Here is a 24,973-nt window from a genome sequence, read left to right on the forward strand (position 1 = left end):
GGGGCTCTGTTGAAAGTGCTGTTTTTGAGCTGTAATGTTATCCCGGAAGTCAGATATTGGCTACAAGGGAAAGCACCTACTCAAGGATGGCATCCTAAGTGTGGAATGTTTTTCCTAGGGAGTTGCTGGCACTGAAAGAACATCAAGGTAGATGCTTACATTACACCTACTTTGATGTTATTTCAATGTGATGCAAAGCTCTTTTGTATATTCCCAGGTTTATAAATCCTCTCTTCATTACTTTTAAGCCAGCTGGTATTTGCTTGGATTTCACTGACTGCTTTGATACTGTTCTTTTATATTGTGACATTTTAATGTCAATGTTTATTTTAATTTTTTTGTTTTACTGTAATTTAAATTTATCAGTTGCCTTGGGACCCTGTTCAAATACAAAGCAAGTGAATTAATACATGAACTTTTTGGTTGTTACTTAAAATGAATAGTTAAACTATTAACACAACTAGATATTAACAGAACACAACTAGATATTAACAGAAAAGCACATATTACTAGGGGTCCTAGCAGCACCCCCACAATGAAAATTAGTAATCCCCCTGTGCAATTACCAGGTTCAAAAATATAAAATGATTAGTAGCACTTACATAATTCAAGTAGCCTTTATCACTGTTTAAGACACAGGGATAATCACAGTTCCCAACTGGCTATGGCAATGTGAAAATGGGCTGAGCAATATGTGTGATGTTACAGTGGCAAAGCAAGGTGACTTTGGATGGTACTAATCTATGCCAAGTGTTGTTGTATCAGCAGCAGGCATGCATATTGATAACATGAACACTCCAGTAAAGCAAAGCAGGATTATGGTAGAACAGGGGCCAATCCAGGTCTAGAGGTGACACCTATCCCTAAAGACTTTTCAGCAACCTTGAAATTGTTTATTTTTATGAGGTTGTGCAGTCCTGTTCTAAAAGGACAACACGATCATCTTGATGTCACAGCAACAGAGCTGATTTAAGTTCCCTCGCTCACTACTTATATAAAAGATCAGGCTGTGTTTAAATGTTAGAAGCAGTGCTGATTTTCCCAAAAGACACAGAAATCAAGCTGCAGATAAGGTTTCTGAAAGATAAGGTTTCACTGTGCTTAAAGTAAGCTCATGTTTGAATGTTATGCTAATTAGTAATGAGATTACAGTGTGCTGAAGTGCTGTGTTAATAGTGAGCTTATCTTACATATAATTACATATCTAAATACATTACTTAAGTTGGGGGAAATTATTCACAAATTGCTTCATGGTCAGTGAATGGCTACATTATTAACTTCCGAAGATTACTACAGCTTGTTTTAATAACAAGAGTCAGAACCATCTCTGCTCTGCAATCTTTTCAAATATATATTCTGGTTGTCAGTGGATTAGAGAAATTATTAAACAGATGGGCCAGCATGTTCATTTGGGACTGCTGTGGAAGAATCAAAGAAGACATATTGGAACAAAGCAGGTGGCAAAGGAGAATGTGGACAGATTTTAAAGACATTTGCTTTCACAAATGGAAAGTTTTCTTAAAATTAGTTTAGAAACCAAATTGTGAGGGTACTTGTAAAATAGCATATCTAAGTTTAATACTATAAAGCAAAACCAGATATAGTGTAAGACTTATTTAATTACTGATGCTTCCTTCATCAGTAATTAAAAACTATTTTTCAGGCAAAACCTTGAAAAATATAGTTGCATTTTATTTTCAGATATGTGGAAGTTGTCCTTTAAAACCACTGTAGTTTGGCTCCTTCGAATGTCCCTTGAAGCATATTTTTTATGCCAAGTATTTGTTAACTCAAATACTTCAGCTTGCTTGTGCAAAGTGCTAAAGATGCTGACAGTCTGCATGCATGTATATAACTTGGTGCTTCTAAATGAAATTATTGCTTTGTGGCAGTAAATTAAAAACTTGGAGGTTCACAGTCCATCTGTATCACTATGTTTGCATGGTCTGCTGGCTCATTCTTCCAATCTGCTTGGCACAATAAACAGCTTAAGACTTATAGCTTGGGTCTTGTCACTGGATTTTTGCCTGCCTGAGGTTTCCAAGTGTATTTACTACTTGGTTTCCAGCATCATTGTAATAGTTTCTATGGTACCAGATAAGAAAAGGCAACTTAGTATTTTGCCTGGAGGAGAGGAGATTGCTCTCTTTCCCCACTGCAATCTCAAGTCTGTGAAGGGATCTTCTCTCTTATGCCACATGGCAGGACTTAGATCTAATGGGCTTAAACTACAGCAGGGTAGGGTTTGGTTGAATGTTAGGAAAAACCACTTAATGGTAAGAGCAGTTCAACAATTGAACCAATTACCTACTGTACTGTGGCTACCCATTACTGGCTTTCTCCAATTTCCTAAATTAAGCAGGGTGATGTAGTACATTGGCTACAAGGGCACTCCCACTGTATAATTCTGTGCTTGGATAGTAATATATAATCTTTTAAAGACTGCAAATGCCCTAATTACCAGGAGTAATTCTGGTTCTTGCCTGAGTAAATCACTGTCCCTATAAATGTGTTAAGACAAGTATTTTTTCAGGGTTCAGCTCCTTCCCGTGTTCTCTAAATCACAGAGTGGGCATTCACATGAGCACAATAGAGCTGTGCGATGCACAGATTGTCATTTGGCACAATGCAGCACTGAGTTGATTCAAAACACACTAGAAAAACAAACATCCTACAAAAGAACAAACATCCTACAAAAGAGCAGTAATTAAATAAATGAATGAATAAATAAATAAGCAAATAAATTCTCCACTTAGCACCCTCCATCTCTCTTCACCTGATTTTCTTCAGGTTCTTAATCTCCCCTTTGTTTGTGTTCAAAAGAGTCAGAAAGTGTTTTGGAGCTTAGGCCCCACCTCTGCCTTTTGCAAAGGTTCTTGAGCTGGTTACTTTCATGTTAGTCTCATCAGTTACCTTCCAGAAAAAGGGAACATTGTGTGACCAGCCATAACCCTTATGGTAGCCATTGTATGAATGGCCAAGCCCCCTGCAAGCATCATGCAAAAGTACCCATGTCCACCTCTTAACATTCCTAGTGTGCTCACTGACCCCCAAAATACATGAGAAATAGAAGCTACATAATTGAACACCAATTTTTAAAATATTTTTCAAAGGAAAAATGATATAATAAGAAATAGCCATAATACCATGCAGCAAGAGACATGGTGACTCTCTAACTTATGAGGAAAAAAATCTGGCTGAAAACATAAGTTTAAAAAAGTCCTACTATGTAATAGTAAAAGGTTGGAAGTGGGGTGGTTTTCATCATGTAGAATCAATAATCAAAGTGCTTTAGTCATTACTGGGCTGAGTGCCATTATAATAAATTCTAGATGTCATTTCATTAAAATCATTTGTGGATTATCATTAATGGCATTGTTATCCCACACTTCAGCTGTTTCAGCTGCAGTCTGATGCATTCAGCTGGATACTCCACTTAGCTTTGTTCTTCGATTGATTTGGCATTAACTAAAAGTAAAATATGGTTATTATAGCTGAATTACTTTTATACAGTCTTAGTTTCCAAGAACACAAACTGTAAATGCAGCCATTTCTCATTTTTACTTTGGTTGATTATTTGTTGTTTCTTTTATTCTTCATAACAGATTTTATGCTCTTTAAATGAGCATTTCCTTAGTTTTTGTTTACTGTTTATATTGGAAAACCAAACCTGGCATCCATAAAGTTTATTGTGTATATTTTCAGTGCTGGTGTATTGCTGTGAATAGCAAGGGATGGATTACTATTTTCCCCTTGCTCAGGGTTTTCTGACTTTTAAAACTGTATTTCAGAGTCTACTATTATTTGAAAAGAAAGCAACCCCAAACTTAACTAATGTTATCAGTATTACTTCTGTCTAAAGGGTCCTCCCATTCACAGTACCACTGTAAGCTGTAAGCATGTATCAATGTTTGCCTGCTTCCTAAGAAATGTTGTACCTGTACACAAGACATTTATGAAAAATTATCAGTGAAATTTTTCAGTGTATTTAATAACTCCATATATTTTAGATGATGTATGATGTGTGTTGCAGGACATATTTCCTTTTAAATATGCACATCATTATTCCCTTTAAGTGTTATTCAGATATATACCCTCCATGGAGTTCATGGTCTCTTGCAAGACTTTAGTTTTGTTTTGTTTTATCCCATCTAATCCTCATTTAAGAAGGGAAACCATTTTCTATAGCCAATAACTTATGTTTACTTTCTTAACCTATCCCTTTCCTCACATCACAGTTATTCTTCTTGATTATTAAATGGCAGGTTCATGAAATTATTTTGTTTAGAATGAATACACTGAGGAATGGCACCAAAATATGCAGCATGATAGACACTTACACATCAATTTCTTTAGGTCTACACAAAACATAGGGAACTTCCTTCTCTATATGCAGAACTCAGACAGAGACCTTCTGAAGAAAAACTAGACTAGAGGTACTTCTTCAAATGAAGTAAGTGCTTATGTGTAATTTTCTGCCTTTGAAAAGTTTTTCTTAGCTCACTGGCTCTCAGGGTAAATCCTCTTACTTATTCTCAGGTATCCTGCTGACTTTTCTAAATCCAGTTTTACGTTTGTGATCCAGCTTTAAATTCTGCTGATTTTAATGAGACTATTCCCATTTATACAGTAATGCTTAAGGCAAATATCTACAGGGTTCTTTCTGAGTAACTCAGAAATATAGAGTGGAAGAGGACTCTGTAAGCCACCTTCTTTCTTCACAAGTACAAGAGAGGTGGGGCATAAATAAAAGGCTATTATTATTAACAATAATAATACTGTTAAGCAAGACTTCCCCAAGAAGTTGATTCAGTGAACCAACATAATAGGATCTGAACATTCCCCAGAAAAGCATCCCTTTTTTTTTTTTTTTTTTTTTGAAATCCTAATCTTTCCCATCCCGGCAGATTGAGTTGAGAACTGCTTCTCCAAGTGCAATGAAGAGCATGATTTAAGCTTTCCTGTTTGCAGAAACAAAATTCCCTTGCTAGCGCAAATCAAACTGCTACCTTCCTGAATTCTAGTTTCTTCTGAATTTGTATACTTACATTAAACATTAGCTCTTAGATACAGTATCCTTTTTGTTATAAGTGAATGTTGTAGAGAAGTTCAGCCATGATTGAACTGGCATAGTTTGTGTTTTATATTTTTGTTGCCATCACCCTACCACCTGAGCTGAATTATCCATTTTGTTCTGGGAAAGGGAGCCAAGTCAATACACTTGAAGGCTATCAAGCAGGAGAGGCACAGTTAATAGCAGGGAAGCTATTAATTAATTAATTAATTACATGTGCCTCATGCAGTCCTCTCATGTCTTTCCCTCACTAGCATCCTCCCTATCTGGCAAATGCGAATTAGCTTCTATTTTTCTCATGCTTTAATATTGTTACTAGGTATTGCATACTCTTTTTATGCTCGCACTTTGATATACTAAGGATTCTCTTCTCCTGCAAAATGCTCCATGGTAAATTTTACATTCTGTATTTAATATATTTCTAGGCCACCTACCAGGGCAAGAGCACTCCCAAAATAGCTTACCCCCATAAAATTAATTATATAAAAACTGATTCAGTAATAAAACAAGACAACATTCATAAAAACAGCAAACACCAGCATAAAATTTCTGGCCTGTACAGAACAAAAAGTTGAAATCACAATTGCCGCTTGTATTGATCTATGTTGATCACAGTCTTCAAGTTATTTTTCTCCATTTGCTGAAGGACAGTGCACACTTTGCTGTGTGCACACCACACCTCTAGGGAATTTTCTTACATTTTGGGGTTTGTCTGATGCATTTCTGCACATGTGAGTAAACAGGCATGTGTAAATAAGAACATTCAATAATATGATCAGCACACACAAAATATTAGAGTTCTCCAGCTCTGTGCTCTGTTGGGAAGCACTTGTGCTACAGTTAATTCAGGATTGCGTGTATCTGTTGCCTAGAAGAACAAACTCATTCCTAATCTCCTTTGCATATGGGGTTGTAGACTCAGTGAAACAATGGTGACTTTTCTCTTTGGGATGCGGCATGTACAGCACAAGAGCATCCCTGCAGATGACAAAATTAAACTGAAAATTATAAAAGCTGTTATGGCTTCACTGACCCTTGTGCTGAACCACCCGTTCAATTCTCTTATGTAAGTGTGTTATTTAAACGGTGAAGCAGGAGGAAGCAGGGGGAACGAAAAACCTGCTGCATCTTTACTTATTCCTGTATCCTCTGTCTGCTTAGCTGCTCATGTTTGAAACAAATCACTCAACAATGTCTTCCTCTTAAGAATTCCTAACACTAGCTAAAGACTGGAGGAAAACCATTTATGACTGCAAGAAAATCATTTCAAGGACTCACAAAAACTTTGAGTCCTTGCAATATCTTTTCATTTGAGAAGCCATTAGTGTCTGGGGAGAACCATGAGATACTTTTAACTGATTTTTTTTTCTATTAGTGCTTAATGCATATCTTCCACCAGCCAGTTCCAGTCCAATCTGTCAAGCAGCATGAACTTCACAATGTTGTCTTGGAAACTCATTGAAAGTTTATGTGTTGTGTTGTGAAAATGATTCAGGGTTAGGTTTCTGTTTTGTCTTTAAAAAAAAAAACAACTTCTATGCATGTGATTGCAAATGTTTGTATATAGATTATTGTATGATGCCTTGTGCATCTTGGATGGGAAGGAATAAACAATTTTACATGAACACTTAAATAAGCCTCTACTTGCTTCACTAAGACTTACTTCTAAGTTAAAAATGCTTAAAATATCAACATTCTTCTCTGGGATTAGGTTATGTACTCTGTCTCTGGTCCAAGGCCCTTACAATACATATATGGAGCACCAGCTGATATTTCAACAGTACCAATGATATCTCTGCCGACCACCTTGGTCTGTCTGTGTGGGAATGGGGGCTACAGATTAAGCAAATGTGGAGACAAGACAGGGCAACAAAAAGTCTCTACCACTTCCTTTGCTGAACGATGCCCACTTTCCTGCAAATCACATGTCACAGTACAGACACCTCTGTCACAGAAAGTTCACAGAAACCAAAGCTAGAGTAGGGGTGAGGAGGAAGGAAGATAGCTGGTTTGTGGGTTATTCAAGTAAATGCTTGCCAGTCGTCCAGCCAAGTGATGAGTGGGCTAGAGCAGACACAAATATGTTACCTTGCTTAAAGTGCAAATATTTGTTGTTTCTCCCAAATCCAAGGAGTTGGATTTCATTCATTCATTGATTCATTCATTCAGTCGTTTTCCATTTAACCAGTTCATACCCTACTTTTCCACCAAAAATAACAGCTCTTATAGAGGAAACCCAATAGCAGAAAAGGGCAAGGGATGCCTCAGTTGGACTGAGGAAGAGAGGAAAAACAGCCCAGTCTCTGTTTTCCAGCTAAAACATCCTGGTCTCTACTTGTGATCCACCAATATACTTTTTGCAGTTTCCATTGTATAATAAATATTTGACCTGTCAACCCTGGTAGAGAAGTATGGAGGGCCAGATTACACCTGTATGTTTACATTGATCTACATTGCCATTTGTCATCAGTTGTGAGTGACTGTGTATAATAACACAGACAAATATAGAAAGGATTTTTTTTAGAAAATTGCACAATAATCTGTGCACAATGGCACTATAATCTGAATGGCAAGACAACGCAATGTAGACTACATAAAAATATAATTCATTAGTGCCCATAGGAGATGTCTACTGTTTTTGTTTTAAATCCTCTGAAAATTAACTCCAGAGCTAATTTTCAAGGATTTTAAACAAAATTGTCTTCAAAATCTCTTTTGGTATGAAATCAGCAATCTATTGATTCATATAATGATTTCTTGTTATAATTCCAGAGCTTGGACTCTACTGACCCTAAAAGAACAACACCAGCATAGGTAATATCTCCTTGGTGTTGCCTTTCCTAACACAAAGGGGGATCCTTAAAACATTTAGGCTGAAGAAGTACTTTGATCCCTTAATCTTTGCTGGCCTGGTGTGACATTTCAGTGTATACACATGCTATGGTGCATGCATTTGAGAATTTAGCTTCGATAATACAGTGAAGGGCAAAGGAACCCTGGGATTTGATGGGCCAGAGGGAGTGACCCCAGATCCTCAGATTAGCCAGGCAAAATTGCTATTGTTGTAGTCAAAGCTAATTTGAAAAGAAAAGAGAGATGTACAGCTCGTTCTATAGGAGTAGCAACAGCTTGCCTGGTCTTGCTTGCAGACGAGCATTCTTTGTGGAGGAATGAACTGAACTATGTACTAATGTGTGGAAAAAGAGGAAGGCAGGTATAATGGGATGATGCCAGCTGATTAAACCACTGCCATTGCACCCTCTGTCAGCCCTAGCAGTAGAGGAAGGCAACCATCTCAGGCAGCAGATAATGAAAGGGGAGGCAGCAGTCACTCTCCTCCCAGCCCTGCCCCTCTGTTGGTGGATAGAACTGTGTGTGTTGTACAAGCTGATATGAATTCCCTGAAATAGCCTCCAGTCCTCCAGTGTCTCTGTTGTTGAAATAAAATTCAACTTCCAAGCCTAGTTTAGCTCTGTATTTGAAATGGTGGGAGGACATATGAGTTTTTGCTTCAGGCAACAAAACATCTTGGAGTGGCCCATATATGGAATAAGGAACATAGTACAATATCTAACATCACTAAAATCACCCTTCCTACCACAATATTGGAAGATATTCAATATAACATAAAAATGACATACCTGGCAGCCTCAAAACTGATATCACAGAGACAAATGCATACAGAAAACCAAAGCTAAGAGCATCTTATATCTCTACTTCACTTTTCTGCTAATTTCCCAGCCATATTCCCTTGTTCCTTTCCTTCCAGCTATAGGGAGAATGTAACCCCAAAGGAATATTATTTGTGGAAATAAAAAACTGTTCAGTGTCTCCCATGTATGTTTAACTGTGATATCCTACAGCTTTCTCTACCTATCAACAGAGAGCCTTCTGAATTTTCATAAGACAAAATCAAACTGATCTCATCATAAGTTTAATGGATAGCATGACATTAGAAGGCCCAAGAGATGGGCACATGTTCTTTACAAGGAAAAGCTAAATCATTTGGGACTCTTAAGACTTAACTCTCCACTGGGCAACTTTACTATGTAAGAAAACCACCTGATGATTCAACACCAAATGGAATGTATTAATTGCTTCTGTTGTAAATTAGCATCCCTTATGTCTGAATAATGTGAGCATTTTCTAACTGATGTTTGTGATCCATCATGGCTCACGCACACATGAAAGTCACTCTTTGATCTTTCAAGAAAAGATTTGAGTTATTTTCCATATTTCACATCTTAGTAAATATCATCTACAGCTGCAGTTCAAAATTTATTCTGGATCAGTATCTAGAACTGGATGGGGATGCAGCATTCCCTGGACTGCATTTCTAACCATGTTGCTCTGAAAACTTCCATATTTCTTTGTAAACAAACTGTAAAAGGCTTGTTGTTTTTAAATGTCCTTAATAGCAGCATCAATAATACTTGATTTTCCAGAAATAGGTGTTTTGTTCTTCCCAAAGGGAATTAAGTAGCAACAGAACTCTTTTCTATGGTATCACATTTCTTTACAATGGAAAGAATATCCCCCAAAATAGTATTTGATGCACTTCTAAAACATGCTTGCCACAAATACATCAGCAGTGCTATTTCTGCACCAAGCACCCAATATGTAGAAACTTTCAGTGACAATGGAAATTTCTTAGAAGAGGGGGAAAAAACTAAAGCTGTTGCCAGTCTTATTAATTTTTCTTGATCAAAGGGATGATTTTCATAGTTCAATGAGATCTAAGTGAGGAAATAGCGGTAAAACCAGCCCCAGCCTTAATCTTCAAAGATCCGTTAATGTTACCCTTTTAGTTCCTTAATAACATCAGAGCCATCCAAATTCCCCATTGGTTCATTTGCTCTTACAGCCAGCTAGCTTGCTTGCTTTTTATAGCACATCCTGCACAACTCTTCAGATAAATGTGTTGTGATGGCCATCTTCCTTTATCTACTGATGATAGTCTTGATAAATTTTCAGAGAACAACACAGAGAGAGTTGAAAGGATGACAGGAAAGACAACTATTCAGTTCAACATCCCCTTACCATTAAACAAGCCTAACCATGCCCTAATTACACATGCAGGTTGATAAACCATTGACTTTTTTTGTAGAAGTGTTGTCACTAAGCTATTCACCAACTCCAAGGTTTCTTCCCTGGTCAGTCATGGTCAACTCAGGTCTCAGGAACATGTAGGTGAAGTTAGGGATCTTTTTGCACCAATATGGGTCACTCTGCACTTGCTTACATTGAATGGCATTTGCCATTGTACTGTCCATTCTCTTTTTATGTTATGTCTGATTGTGAATGACCACAAATCATAAGGATTTTCAAAGGGTGTTCAACTGATAGCCTCTTGCAGTAAAAACACCGAAGTGTCTTGTGGAACCTTATGGTTCCTACACATCAGCTGGGTTCACATAGCATGACAAACAACCCTGCATGGTCTCTGTGTGCAGATTTTTGCCTGGATATGCCAGACAGACAATTAAATGGTTTTTACATCCGCATAGCTTCCACTCCCCCTACTCAATCTCCCCACTGATATGTATTGCATCACCAGAACATCTCAAATTCAGTCCCATGTTGGATGGCTGGACCAGTCTCTGAAGTCCATGCTGACACATGGAAACCATAGAATAGATTGTTGTTGTAGTTTTTAAAAAACCAACATACCATGCTGAGATGCCACGACAGAGTTCAGATGACGAGTTCAGATGACTCCACAGATGATCCTGTGTAAGAAATCGCTCTGCTTTTTGTCATGCCATCAAACCAACTTTTGCCTCCCCATGTTTGCTTCTCAGTTTATCAGTGCATTTGTATGCTAAGATTAGTTTTAAACATGAACTTTTATGTCTTCTGTTTACAGGCTATACTTACTTTACATTTATGTTTTCAAAATAGCTCATTTGTATAATATTGGTGTCTAATGCCACATACATAGCTTGTAGACAGTTGCAAATTTTTGTAGTCCAAAAATGAATGTTTTGCTATCTGGGTCTCTGTTGAAAAGAGATATGCTTGACCGAAGCCATTCAGTGTTCTGCTGTTAATCACTGTATTATATAAAATTCCTTTTCTTTCGCATATTTAAAAATAGGTTCAATTAGAACATTTGCATCTCAGTTTCAGACAAAAAAAGTTGTTCTTAATTGGAGTTCAAATCCTATTTCTAATTCCTGTTAAATTTTTGACAAGCTATAAACTATTTGTCTCAGAAACTCATGTAGAAAAACAGTCATATGCATTCTTTATAAATGACTGCCAGAAGAAAAAAATCCTTCTGGGATTTAACTCTTGCTCTAAATAATTGCAAGCTCTCTATTACAAGGTTGCAGCATTTCTCTCCAGTATGAACTGGGACCTGCTCAAGAAGAAAGTCTACAAGTCCTGGTAGGGAATCTATGAGTCACTCTTAGAACTGGAAAGGATGAAAGACTATAGATCTCACTCTTTGTCAATGAAGGAATAATTTGCAGTTTGGAAGTGGAAAGAGGAGTCTCAGAACAATTCTTCTCCTTCCTTTGTAAAATTTCTATGACTTTTTTCCCATTGACTACAGTAGGAGGAAAAGTATTATGTTATAGCATTAGCCCATTATTTAGCATGTGCTCGGGGACGCAGACAAGGAGGCTTTCACTCTACTAGATCTGGGCATGCCCCCGACACATGCAAATCTTCCCCATGCTTCTGGCAAACACGTGGCTGGTGGGACATTTACACTGCCAGATTCTCTCTGCCTAGGCTTTTGTTGTCATGATGAAAGCAAAGCAAGAAAAAGCAAAGCATAGAAAAGCAAAGATGGAGGCTGAATGGCTGAAAGCATTATTTTGTGTTATATTTAGTGTGATATCTGTGATGGTCCCTTTGAAACATGCAGATATTGCAGTACTCAAGGGACAACCATGCATCTGTGATCCAGCAATCAGAAAATGGGGGGAAAGCATTGTGCAGGCTATTGAGCCTGTCCACCACCTAGTTAAACCTGTCAGTCATCTAGAAAATCCAATGATTTATGAACTGGATCCATACTGATACCTCTCTGCTGTTTGCTTTTTTTCTCTGATGCCTCCATTGCTATCCACTGTTAACCGAGTTTGGATTTTCTATTTGGCAAAAAGCAAAAACACATCACTCAGCTTCTGAGCTTGTTAACTACTTTGGCTTATGCTCTGCAAAAGATTGTTTATTCTAACTGCTATTATTTAGAACATTCTTCCTAAGCCTTGTGCCCTGCAGAAGGTTTGGACCAAAATCCCCCCCTTTCCTGACTATTGACCATGTCATACTGGCTGAAATTGATGGTAGCTGAAGTATAAAAAATCTAGAGAGCACCAGGTTGGGAAGGGTTGGTTTAGAGCATTCCTGTAGGCAGTATCTAAGGGTTTATTTCTATTTGATATTATGACTTGCCTGCAAAGAACATTGTGTGATGAATTGAGTTGGTCTCTTTAATATATTTTCTGCCTCTGTGACCAGGAAAGGTGGAGAAATAAAAGCTACCTTGTTTCCTTGTGAACTTTCACAGCCCAAATAAAATGTCAGCATCAGGTGTCCACTGGGAAATCTTAAAAGAGTCAGAGTAAGATGTGGACAAGGTTTACATCTTCAGAAGGACACTGGCATATCTGAAATAATAAGCACAAAAGTGAAGGTTGTCTGACTTTTTTCATGAAGGAGGCAACATAGGGCAATGTGAGGGGCCTCCATCAATTTATTATGTAGAATCTCATGGATAAATAATACCGGTTAGGAGCTTCTCAGCAGCCACTGAAAAATGTGTATACAGCTTCACATTCATTGCTCATCTGCCAGTTTACATTTAATGCGATTTAATACAAGGTCTTCTTGAAACTGAAACTTGTAAACCGTGAGGTTATATGTGCCTTCTCTCTTTGCATGCAGTAGAGTCAATTGTTTCATAATTACATTGTCACTGGAAATGCAGTCAGTGGCATCACTGCCTGGTCCCATTACTGATTTTCTTTCATGTTGCTACTGTTCACAACGCTTTTTCATTGGTCTCACCATGGATTTGATTGGCTTGTAAAAGAGGATTTAAGCAGAAATTACTCAAGAAAACTTTTTCCTAAGGTTGTTGGGCGCACTGTATTTTCCCAAGATAGTTGCAAGACATTTACCAATTCAACAGTTCTAATTTAACCTTTGCCAATTCTATTATCTGAATGGAAGGGAAGCTGAGTGCTCATATTTCTGTCCAAATTCATTCAGGTTTGCTGCCATGGATCTCTTTGCTCCAGCTCTGTTCAGAGAAAGGTGAAATTATACCACGTTATATGGCTGCACTTTGTTCTAAGAAAAGTGTGGATGGTTTGCAGGAGAAGGTTAGGACTTACTACCACTGATCTTATAATTAAAAAAAAACCCAGAAGGACCTGTACAAGTAGTCGACTTACCTTCCACTTTGCCTTTAGCCCTGATTGAAACATTATATACAAAGATAATAGCTTGCCTGCAAAGAATGGTCAGAAGGCCTGGGTCAGAAACAGATCTAAGAAAAGATGTCATACATTGGATGAGTGGCAGAGTTTTCTCGCCTTCAGATATCACACTCCTTTTCTTACTACACTGTTTTAAGTCAAGAAGAGTGCTTTGGGAAAGTTGATGTACTTTTTGAACATACAGTTTCTTTGTGATTTGGAGCTGTTAAAATGGACCCTCCCTCTCCTTCCTTTCTCCCTTGCAGGTCACAGCCTCGGCTCAATGAAGGTGGCTCGTGCACAGACATTTCCCAGCTACACCTCAGAGCAGGGTGAGGAGCATGAGCCGCACCTGTCCCTGTCTAGCAGCTATGGATTCAGCTACAGCTCAGGCCTCATCCAATGACACATGTCTTGTGTCTGAGCAGAAAGACAGTCTAGTGTGGAACCTGCCTGCAGTTCCTGGAAGCCACGTCCTTTCATATGTGTTCAGAGAAGACAATCCATAGTAAAACAAAGGACATAAGTCTCCAGGCTGGCAACAGTGAAGGTGAAAGCTTGGATCACTGCTTCCCCAAGGCAGAATCTAAGTCTCTTATTTATTTAAATTTTAATATTTGATTTTGACCATTTTTTAAAGGAGAAATAAAAAAAGAATTCCCCCTGATGCTGTGCAGATTTCTCCACAACCTAACCCACAATCTGCTGTGGGAGGTTGAGCATAATATTGCATTTTCAGTGTGAGGCTAGTCAAGTTTGATCATCCACGGCAGTAACCACCTTTATGTCCAAAGCATCAACCTTCCAGCTGGGCTCCTTCTTACAGAAATGTTAGCAGATGAAAAAAGCTGTAAAATGCACTCTGGAAGGACAGTTGCAATCCTATCACCAGTTATGCACAGTTTAGCCCCATTGGTCTCAAGTGGAAATTATGCATGAATAACTTTAGGACTGTAGGCTAGAACTACAGTTCTGAGAAAGACTTGTTGACTATCTGATTCTCATCACTACAGTTAATATACAAGATAGATACATAGATAGATACTGTCAATGGGATGGCATGGCAATGCTTAGTAGCCTTGCAGAAATTAGATTGTTTTGTGTATAAAGAAGTCATTTGCCTAGAATATTCCCCACACTGGATTTGTATGCCCAGATTCTGCTCTTATTTGCATTCTGCACCTAAAAATTCACAGCCTCCCATTGGGAACAGTGATCATGAATTTCAAGGGAAGACTGTGCCTTAAGGCATTGTCAAAGTCTTCCCATTGTAGATAATACTTAAATTGTGAAGTCTGAATTTATACTCAGTATACTTCTAACTTTGTATACTGCATAGGTGAGAATTGATGCCACATTGCTGGATGGAAGACTCATGGGCCATAGTCTTATAGAACAAGATGCTTGACTGGTAGAATAAGTATATTTCCAAATTCAGCTCTTATTGTTGGTCTAGTAGCTAACAATATGGATCTGTTTTTGTCAATGATTTGTTTGTTTGTTTGTTTGTTCTGGGTTTCTTTTCCCAATGTCTAATGAAGCTACATCTTAGATCTTATGTACAGCCATAGATGAGTCCCAATTAAATTTCACATTAATATATCTCCTTGTTCTGTTGACCTTCTAACAGACCTCTTACAAAAGACAACCACATGAATCTGAGTTGTACACAGCTGATACTTGAATCCTGTTGAACTCTTATTGGCTCATGGTGCCAAAGGGTTGTAGTTCTTTCCCAAAGCCGAACAGAAAAAATGAATGGTAGCATGAAAGGTGGGTGGGTGGGAGGGGAAGAGAAGAAATAAATGCTAGGGAGCAGTATATCCTCAAGAAATGCTGTAGCCCAACACATTCCATGGCAATGCACGCTTTGGGGGAAATTCTATTTATTCAACTCTGTATCAAATAATATTGCCTTTTGCCATTGTGTAGGAATTTCAAATATTGTGACAAACCTGGCCATAATTGGATCCATATCTGCTGTCTATAAATAACTGCTTTTTGAAATTTATAAGGTGCTTTTCCAGTGAGCCTGCCATCCAAAAAATAAAGCAATTAGATAATAAGGCAGCAAAAAAGAGCAACATGGTAAAACACCATCCACAATAGCTAAATGCCATCCATCATTCAGGCTGTAAAACTATTCCAAACTGAAAGCCTGCTTAAACAGGAAGAGACTTGGTCTATAACTTGGAAGGCCCTGTGTGTGTGTGTGTGTGTGTGTGTGTGCGCGCGCGCGTGTTTTAATTAAATAATCATGATTTTACCTGTTTTTCAAGCATGTTCCCAGGTCACCTTATAAAGACACAAGAACCAGCTGCAGGAAGTCACAAGACCCAAAACCAGGAATTAAAAACAACACGAAAATGCCCTGCAAAACCCAGTAAAATTCCTGGAGAAATAAAAGGGTGCCAACATGGGTGCTGCCAGGCCTTCAGGAAGAGCACTCCAAACCCAGAGTACCTCCACTGAGATTACCTACTCTGCTCAGATGGCAAAGGGGTACCAAGGAGGTTCTCCTAAAGGGACTTTATTGCCTAGCTTCACATAAGGAGACAGGGTTACCTGGTCCCAGGCTGAACGATGCAAAATAAAGCCCAATGTAACTGGACTGGTGTATCCACCAACCATTTTTGGAAGGATAAGGGATGTAGAACAGGGTCCCCTATCTGTTTTTAAGGGCAAGCAGGATTATTCATATTCCAATTCATTGAGGCTTGAGTGGTGCTAAGCAGCACTTTGGTCTGCTTTGTTTCTGAACCCCACTCAGAATGGAAGTACATACTCCAAATAACAGGCACCTGCCAGTGATCTTGCAGCAGCATTCAGCACCCACTGCAGTTTCGGAACTGCAGGCACTCGATCATTTAAAGAACATTCTGAAAATTTAAAAGGATCCCCTTTCAGCCCTTTCTCACAATCCAGTTCCATGGGATCTCCACTGCTAGATGCTCCCCATAAAAAAGTAGCAGTATTCAACCTACGTTGGGATATGAACAAATGAATCCCCTTGTAACTTAACTAAGATCAACTCCGAAACTGTTTGAATTGCAGGATTCAGCTCTATAAAGCTGACTTGCACCTTGGCTTGCATGCGGTATCTGCAATCCACTGCCTGCCATGAGGGCTTTTCCCGTGGAAGATCCCGGGCTTGCTTTGCACAGGTCTGCCTTCTCCGATTGGTCGCCCATTCCACAGGGTCCCCTGACCTCCTGTGCAGCACTTTTCAGAGCACTGGAAGAGAGATGGGACTGCCATGGGGATGAGAAGGTGGGGAAGTCCTCTTCCGCAAGTCCAGTTGTTCGTAGCTGCACCTGGACCTGTCACTTACAGCTACATTATGCACCTCTGAGCATGTGCAATTCAAAATCAGGCTTCAGGATGTCACTGTTAGAGGAAGACCTGAGCTAATAATCATATAGACTTAAGAGACAGAAACTTACATGTTAAGTGCTTTTTCTGTTGAAGGGATTTACATGAAGCCCACTTCAGTCAAATGAGATGTTAAAAATCAGTCTGGATACAACAAAAACCTAAAAGTAAATATGAAAAAGGAATCATTCAGCCCTGCATCCCTCCATCTTGCTAAAGGTCATTATACTGAATATGTAGAGAACCATCTTCGTAAAAACAAAAGTGAGAAGGAAAGAAAATTCACTGCAAACAGACTGTTTCCTGCCTTTCATCACTTTATCAGGCCAGCACAGGAAAGAAAAGAGGCAGAGTCTGTTCCCTCTCCCCACTGCACCCACAAGACCAAGTTTGATCTGTTGCAAATTGAAGGATGGAAGAAAAGTCTTTTTTTATATAAATGGTGTGAAAGAAATGGCTGCTTTGATTAAACATTTAGCGATACTTTAGGGTGGGAGGGTTTTCTTCCCCGGCCATTCCTGCAGTCTAATAGATTGCAGGCTCCTACACCTCAGTGAGCAGCTGCTGAATGAAGCTGCCCTGTGATCTAATGGAATTAATCACCCCACCCCTGCCTGTGTCATTTACTTTTCCTTTATCTCACTCAGTGTTTCCACTGCCCAGAATACACCACTTCCTTTGCAGAGCCATGAAGAGCAACCCATTGCCACGTCGCAAAATTACTTATTCCTGGTTGTTGCCAAAGTGCAACAACCAGCAAGGGATGCCATTTTTGGGGAGCTAGCTGCATCTGTCAGTTTAAATATCAGATCACAGGCTTACCTGGCATACAGGTTCCAGAATATTCTGTGTATGAGACCAGATCTACAACAGCCTGATGCTTGCATTATCTTAATCCTCCTATGCAGGAAAACTCCCCGTATTTTAACTAATGCCATTATTAGCGAATACAGAGAGGTTATACATGTTGTGTATTAATTTGGCTGCTTTGGAGTAAGTGCTACAAGTAGTTAATCACTGCATGTTTATTAAAGTTTGTGTATATTAGCATTCCTTTAATTAAAAAGGAATCTAACCATGCCCCCATATTAAAAATGATTTTGCATTCCAGAAATAGGAGTAGCCATGCATGTTATACTTGCATTCCAGTAATTCCAAATTGTTGCTATTTCTTCCACTGCTAGCAGCCAAGCAGGGTTTATTAGCAAAAGAAAAGCTACCCATTATACTGTACTTGGTGTACTGATGCAGCATATTGGGTACACTAATTCAGAAGAGTCAGTACTGCAGTCCTAACTCTGTCTGCTCAGAAGCTGGTTCTGTTAAGTTCAGCGAGGCTTGGTCCTTTGTAACTATGCTTGGAATTGCAGTCTAGAATTATATTGCATAAATTATGCAAAAATATATCCATGTTTAGGCAGATGTACAGTTCCCAACACACCTGGCAGTACAGCTGGGAGTTATAGGCCTTTTATCTGTTTAAACATGCATAGGATTGTACCCTAGGTCTGTGCAATTCTGCCTGTCTACCCCCTGCTCATACATAAGGTTAAAGTAGCTCCAGATTAGGAAAAGGAAATTTCAGCTACAATCTAGCAAAGAAAAACAACAACCATGAAGCAGGAGGAGGAAGAGAAAAAAAAAAAAGCATAAATAGCACCAATGCAAAGTTATTCACCAATGTGTGTGCGTGCATACCAGCTCTGCAGAAATGTTTTAACTATTAGTCATAGTATATCTCATAGAAGAGACATTTCATAAAGTAACTGTGTGCAAGTATTTGTTTCCAATAAAGACATTCTTTGGTTGTCTTATGTGTGCAGTATCTTAAAGACTACAAGGCCTTGGAAGAATGTGTTCAAGTATTCAAGATGAATGTACTGCAAAAGAAAACAGAACATGTGCACCAGGATCTAATGTGTAGGACAAATAAGATAAAGTAAAAGCACAAATCGCAGCTATCTTTAGCATGAATCTTGGCATTTTGATCTGAGGCTTCTATAATGCACAACACTGCATGTCTAATGCAATTTTGCAATTTGCCATATCCCCAAGTGAGTAACGATTCTTCCACTGCAAGTAGTTTGCCGGACCAGCTGATCAAGCCCCAGTTTCATAGATACAGCCACAGGGATGCACCACTGCAATGTTTTGTACTTATCTGCAAGCCTGTTCCTGATATCAGCACAACTGCTTCTATTGATATCATAAAACCAAATTGTTATTCCAACATGTGGAAGTAGATAAATACAAACACAGTCCATCTATAACATAAAATATAAAACATCACTGAAATCTGCAAGTGATGACGTTTCCCAATTTCTTGTCAATGACACATAAGATCCTGTGCTGTGTAGAATTCACCTCTGTATTCCAGATTTAGGCTGCAGTCTGGGAATAAACCTTGTTGCATGGTGGCGGCTGAGTAGCCATGCACAGGGTTGCACTGCAAATGACTCAACAGACTGGAGGCTGTTAGAACAGCTTATGTCCAGATGGCTGGATTTTCCACTCTTCCTTCACCTCAGAGGCCAGACCTTATTTTCATCAAAAATAAGAGCAATCCCAATAAAAGCATATATATATATATATATGGCTATAAATGAGAGTAAGGGATAATTTACTTTGTAAAGTAAGCCACAAATTAATTTAAAGACATTGCTACAAACCACATCCTTTTTTCTTCTTGTTTACTCCAAATTATGTGTAGGGTACTGTGTACCTTGCAGAACGTTACACGTTTTGGGTAATATAACTTGCAGGCACAGAGCCCCTGATATAGATCAGGAGCACAGTGAGGACGAAGTCATAAAACCAATTTAGTCCACCCACATCAGGTCCCCAGTGCGTACATTTGAGTAAAAACATAGTTATTAGCTATGACCGCAAAGCAACATACAGCCTGTGTCTAATTTGTTTCATTTCATTTATTTATAAAGTCACAGGATTGTTGGTGTGGCAAAAGGATTTGGAATGGAATATAATCTGAATGGACTATAATAAAAAGCTAGGACCAATAGTTATTCAGGTTGAACTAAAGTTAAAATGTGTGCTTTTCTCTGTACTATAAAGTGTGACTGCTGGACATTTGGTAGATAAATCACTTCTTACCTCTTTGCCTTGCCTGATTTTGCTGTTTAACCACTTAGCCCAGTGGTTAAAATGCAAATCATCCTCCCCCCCATTTTTTTCTTCCAGTCTTCTTGTGTTCCTGTTCATTTCTGAGGTCCTAAGAGAAAGCTATGAACAATGTGGTCATCAATGAGCTCCCCCCTCTCCTTTCTCCATGTTAGTTTGCTTCTTTAATCATTTATTTATGTTTGGTGAAGGTCTGGGTGGTTCCTTCCCTTTTAGTGAACTTCATTTGAAGAGTCAGATTCTCTTAGAACCCCATTTTTAGCATAGCTAATTATTTTGGGGGAAAACAGTAGTCCGTACATACTTCTTGGAGAGACAAACTTCACTTGTATCATGGATAATAAGTAATTTAATGTGTGTGGGACAGAGGTGGTTTTTAATGGTTTTAAAACGGCATTCAGCTGCTGTTCACCGATGCTCTCTTTTGACTGAATGGTACATTTACTGTTGTTTCTTGTTCTATTAATGGAAAGAATTAAGTACAATGCTCTTCTGCGCTGTGTGATGTGATGATCCAGTTTTCCCTGTGAACCAAAGCATTTATGAAATTTGAATTAAACCAGTTAAACAAATACCAAGTTTTGCTCTGTGATTCCACCACAATCCCCAGATCAGACATTGGGACAAAACAACACTGAAGCATCTGAGATACAAAGAATGTTCACTAGGTGCAGAACAGAATGATTTAAGAAACACAAAAGCAATTGAAGCCCAATGTAATTCATTACATCCTCTGTTTGACAATATGCACACTTTCTTCCAATGGAAAATTCTCTTACTATCAGAATCAAAAATATTGAGTATCATGAGTGTTCCAATTGGGTAGCACACAAATTAGTAGTCATAACTTCTTATGAAGGGCAACAGGAAGTGCAAATATCCATCTAGGAAATGATCACTGTCCCATCTGTAAACAAGACACGGCATTGTTGGGCTGTGCTGCAAAGGTAAACAGACTGGCAGCTCAAAGGAAGCTGTAAAGATCCAAGCTGTGTCAGCACAAACTGGGAAGCCCATCTGCAGGGACTTGGGTGACTCTGCGGGATCCATTTCATCCAGGCCCTACATGCTATCTGCATGCTTAGGATTTGATCTCCTAAGTACAAGAATCCAAACCAAGGGTGCAGCTTTGGGACCATGGCAGGTCTGCCCTCACTTGAGGGGAAAGATAAATGTGATTTAAATCTTACATTATGTAGATGTTTATTGGAGGAAATAAAGACAATAGCATGCACTTCCTTCACTGTTTAAATTTATGAAAAACAAACCAAGGTGCTAATAACTGTTGACAACAAATACATTTTAGCAACCAAAGGACTGAGCACGATGTGGTGACAGTACTCATATACTTTTAAGCCACTAAACTTGCCAAATGTTGTGTTTGAAAATGACACCCATTCATTCTTAATAAAGAACTTCAGAAATGGAAATATTTCCATGGAAACTGGCAAAGTAATGGAAAATGTTCAAGCCCACAGCACTGTGTCTAGCATGGAAGTGGGTGTGTGGGGAACTCCACATTGGTACGCATGGAGAGCCCTGTGCAGTATAATGAGCTAGATCAGAGCCATTGTGTTGGCGTTTCAACAGTATTTAGCAGCAGAAACTCCTGTACATAGCTCAGTAGTGCAGTGGGTTTTCTTCTGCTTCCCCATTTAAGATGAATTGATAATAATGTGATCAACCCATTACAGTAGTAATATGGATCATGTGCCAAAACAGTTCTATTTCCTGAGTTCTTTGACTGATAACCCCTCTCCCCATAAAATTTGTTTAAGAGGCCACAACTGCCAGAAAAGATGGTTTCTAATCATATTATGATTAGGTGAACGTTTAAACACTTCAAATAAGCATAAGTTTGCTGTTTTCTTGCTTGTGACAGGTTTTGAAGTTCCTTAATCTTGTGGTTCTTTTTGATGTCACTGAAATATAAGACATTGTCTTGCACAATGCCACAGTTGCAAGACTAAATAGCTAGAAAAGCATTCCTGCAACTCAAAACAATATTGCCTTTTGGAGGCTGTAACTAAAATACTCATTTAGTTGCAAGCAGCTAACCTCATGTCATCTTTTACACAAACCAAAAGAGCTAAGGTTTAATAACGTAAGTCATCATGTTTGAGAAAGAAATAACTCTTGAGAAGAAAGTAACAACAGTTATTGGTAAATTAACTCTGTCTAATGTGTTCTGAAAATAAGATTACCATCTCATTTGCAGAAAGAACCTGAGAAATCCAAAACATTATGGTAAAGAGTAGATCCAACTCTAACACACCAACGTCAACATGGAACACCCATCAGATTGCACCCATGTGAATCCCAAGTCTGAACTGATTCTAACAAAGAAAATACCAGTCTTTCCTGGCCCCTTCTTTTCCAGACTCTAACTCGTTGAAAGCGGACTGGGCCAAACTGGCTCTAATAACTTCTGTCCTGTGGGCACGAATACAGTCATGACAATAGAAACTAAGTAGATCATTGTAGCACCAAGTTCATTCCGAGTGTCTATATCCAGTGCTATATGTATTTTGCAGTTCCATGGAAATGCTCAAAAGACGTTAAAAAAATGGCAAGAGGAGAAAGAGGGAAAACCTGTTGCCTTCAGAGGTCTTTATTTTTAAAAACAAGTCTAGCTCTCGATGTGGTACGCTTGAATCTGCACAGACAATGTTACTGGAACGTTAGAAATCAGTGGGGTAATAAAATAAGATTTCAATGAGTGGGTAAACCCATGATCAATGCAATGATGAAAAGCAACCAGAAATGCACCATACATTTTGCAAATCTCCTTCCTTGCACAGTTTATACAGGCTACAAGATTCAGCTCCTCTTGCTACACATTGATGATTATCTGGGGACAGAATGCTAATGTATATGTTATAGAGTGCACACAGCATTAGCTATCATAAACATCTTGTGCCAAAGAGCCACAGGTTTACCACATCAGAGCCTCAAAAGAGGTTTTTGCAAATAGTATTGCCTACTCTTGGGCCCCTGTCTCTGCTTTTCTTCACTGGTGTGTTCTGCCATTTTCTACATACCTCCAAGTAGCTTATGTGAGTACACACAAGGAGTATTCTGTTCTTATGTACATGTTTCCCACATTTGCTCACGTAGTATAATTTGTATTATTTATTTTTAATCATAAAGAAGCCTTAACAGTAATTGCTATCTAAAATTTGGCAATGGAAGGCTGCATGTTTTGGTTTTCCCTTGTGCTACACAAAAACAAAGACTTGATATCTTCTTGTTTGCTCTCCATTCTCTGAAGGCCTGCACAAGCATCTTATGAGGATGGGAAGTAAAGTCTGCTATGGTGCATGATTCAGGGCAGAAGGAGCTTTTGTGAACTAAATTGTGTCCAGGCATCTGTATCTATCTCCAGTACCCAACAGCAGTCTCACAACGTTGTCAGCCTTTAAGGTGATATGGGGGAGGTGACATTTGATGTGGTAAATGCTTGATTGCTATAAGAATGCCAAGCTCTTTTCAGTCTCTCATCTTTCCTCTTTTCAGTGCACTCATTTTCAGACTCAAAACAGAGCAGCTTTGCTAACATGTACAGTTCCATGAAAGCCAGTTGGCCTTCTTTGAACAGCTCTTGTTTTCTCCTTCTCAGTCACTAACATTTTCACACATTTCTATTTTGTGCATGTGTGTGAGGAATTTCTTCAGTCCTGAATGAGTGAAAGGACACTGGAGAGGGAAAAATCCCATCAGCACAAACAACGTTGTGCCAGAGATATGTCCCATTCACATAGAAGGCAAAAGCTCACATGTGCATATTGCGTCTGTGAGCAAAACCACTGCAGTTGACGTAGATTTGGTCCTCTGTTGTCCCAGATTCTGTGCTTGAATTTACTTTGATGCCGTTGCCTGTTTTTCCACTCTGGTGTGAGGATGAGGGAAAAGAAGAAAAAAAAAGAAGATGGCCATGAAGAACAACGATTCAGCAATGATGGCAATCACTCACCAAACAGAACAAGCCGAGGGTTGCTTTTAAGGCACGGACATTGCACTGGCATGTTGCATCTGTGTGTTTTGGAAACTGTTTTTTCAGATTCAAAGATGGAAAGGTTCATGAAGGACAGAATCCAGGAGAACCTTCCAACCTCCTTCCCCCAAGCCATAGTCTAGTTCACATGTGCCAAAATGAGAAAAGATGAACTAACAAGTTGCCTTTTGCCTGAACAGCACAAAAGTTACACTAAATACTCTTCAGTTCTTGCTCTGGAATTAATATACTTGATCATACCTGAGACAGTCAAACAGAATACCAGAAAAATTGAGATGTCACCAAACACACCTCTCATTTGGATGCTGTTTGGTACCATTTTCTTCTCCTGGATGCTACTTCTGAGTACTGTTATCCCTAGTTACATTCACTATCCTCTGTCTCATTTGCCCTCACCAGCAAGAAAAAAAAAGTTTCTGGAAAAGCATCATCACAACATGATGTTTGAAACAAGTCTTTGGAAATGTGTCAAAAGTAAGAGCATTTTAACTATCCTAAAGCATAACCTAACACGAAGGTGTGGTGGACAACCTGTGGTCTTCCAGAGGTTTTGGCCTACAGTTCTCATCAGCCCTAGCCAGCACAGCCACTGGTGGGGGATCATGGAAGTTGTAGGGCAAAACTTCTGGAAGGCCCCAGGTTTCCTACCTCTGGCCTAAACTCCATTCTATGCATTTATTCCTACAAGCTATTTGCATGTTTGTGAACATAAACTATCTGCATTGTCCTGGACCTTTGAAATGTGAAATGATAAGCAAGTTTCAGTAAAATGTATGTCTCAAATCCCAGGACTGAGTTATTAACAATAATTTCCTAGTGATACTCCAAATCACTGTACCCAAAAGATTCCCTGCATATCCTCCATCTGTCACTGTGCACAAATCAGCTGTGCTTAACAGAGATGCTCATTGTAACTAGCTGATCCCCCCTTTCCCC

The 24,973-nt window shown here is 38.9% G+C and overlaps 2 protein-coding genes across 2 annotated transcripts in view; one reads left to right on the forward strand and one right to left on the reverse strand.

Annotated features, from left to right (window-relative positions):
• Positions 1-15,264, forward strand: part of DOK6 (docking protein 6) — a 270,546-nt gene extending 255,282 nt beyond the window's left edge. The window contains exon 8 of the mRNA XM_044426570.1: positions 13,779-15,264. Coding sequence (XP_044282505.1) covers positions 13,779-13,918 — 140 coding nt within the window. The 3' untranslated portion in view covers positions 13,919-15,264. The remainder of the gene's footprint in view (positions 1-13,778) is intronic.
• A 3,874-nt stretch (positions 15,265-19,138) lies between these two features.
• CD226 (CD226 molecule) overlaps positions 19,139-24,973 on the reverse strand; it is a 29,539-nt gene continuing 23,704 nt past the window's right edge. Inside the window, 1 exon segment of the mRNA XM_044426277.1 lies at positions 19,139-23,911. Coding sequence (XP_044282212.1) covers positions 23,795-23,911 — 117 coding nt within the window. The 3' untranslated portion in view covers positions 19,139-23,794.

This window comes from Varanus komodoensis, unplaced genomic scaffold, assembly GCF_004798865.1.
Source record: "Varanus komodoensis strain SLA01 unplaced genomic scaffold, ASM479886v1 scaffold17, whole genome shotgun sequence".
NCBI classification, from domain to species: domain Eukaryota; kingdom Metazoa; phylum Chordata; class Lepidosauria; order Squamata; family Varanidae; genus Varanus; species Varanus komodoensis.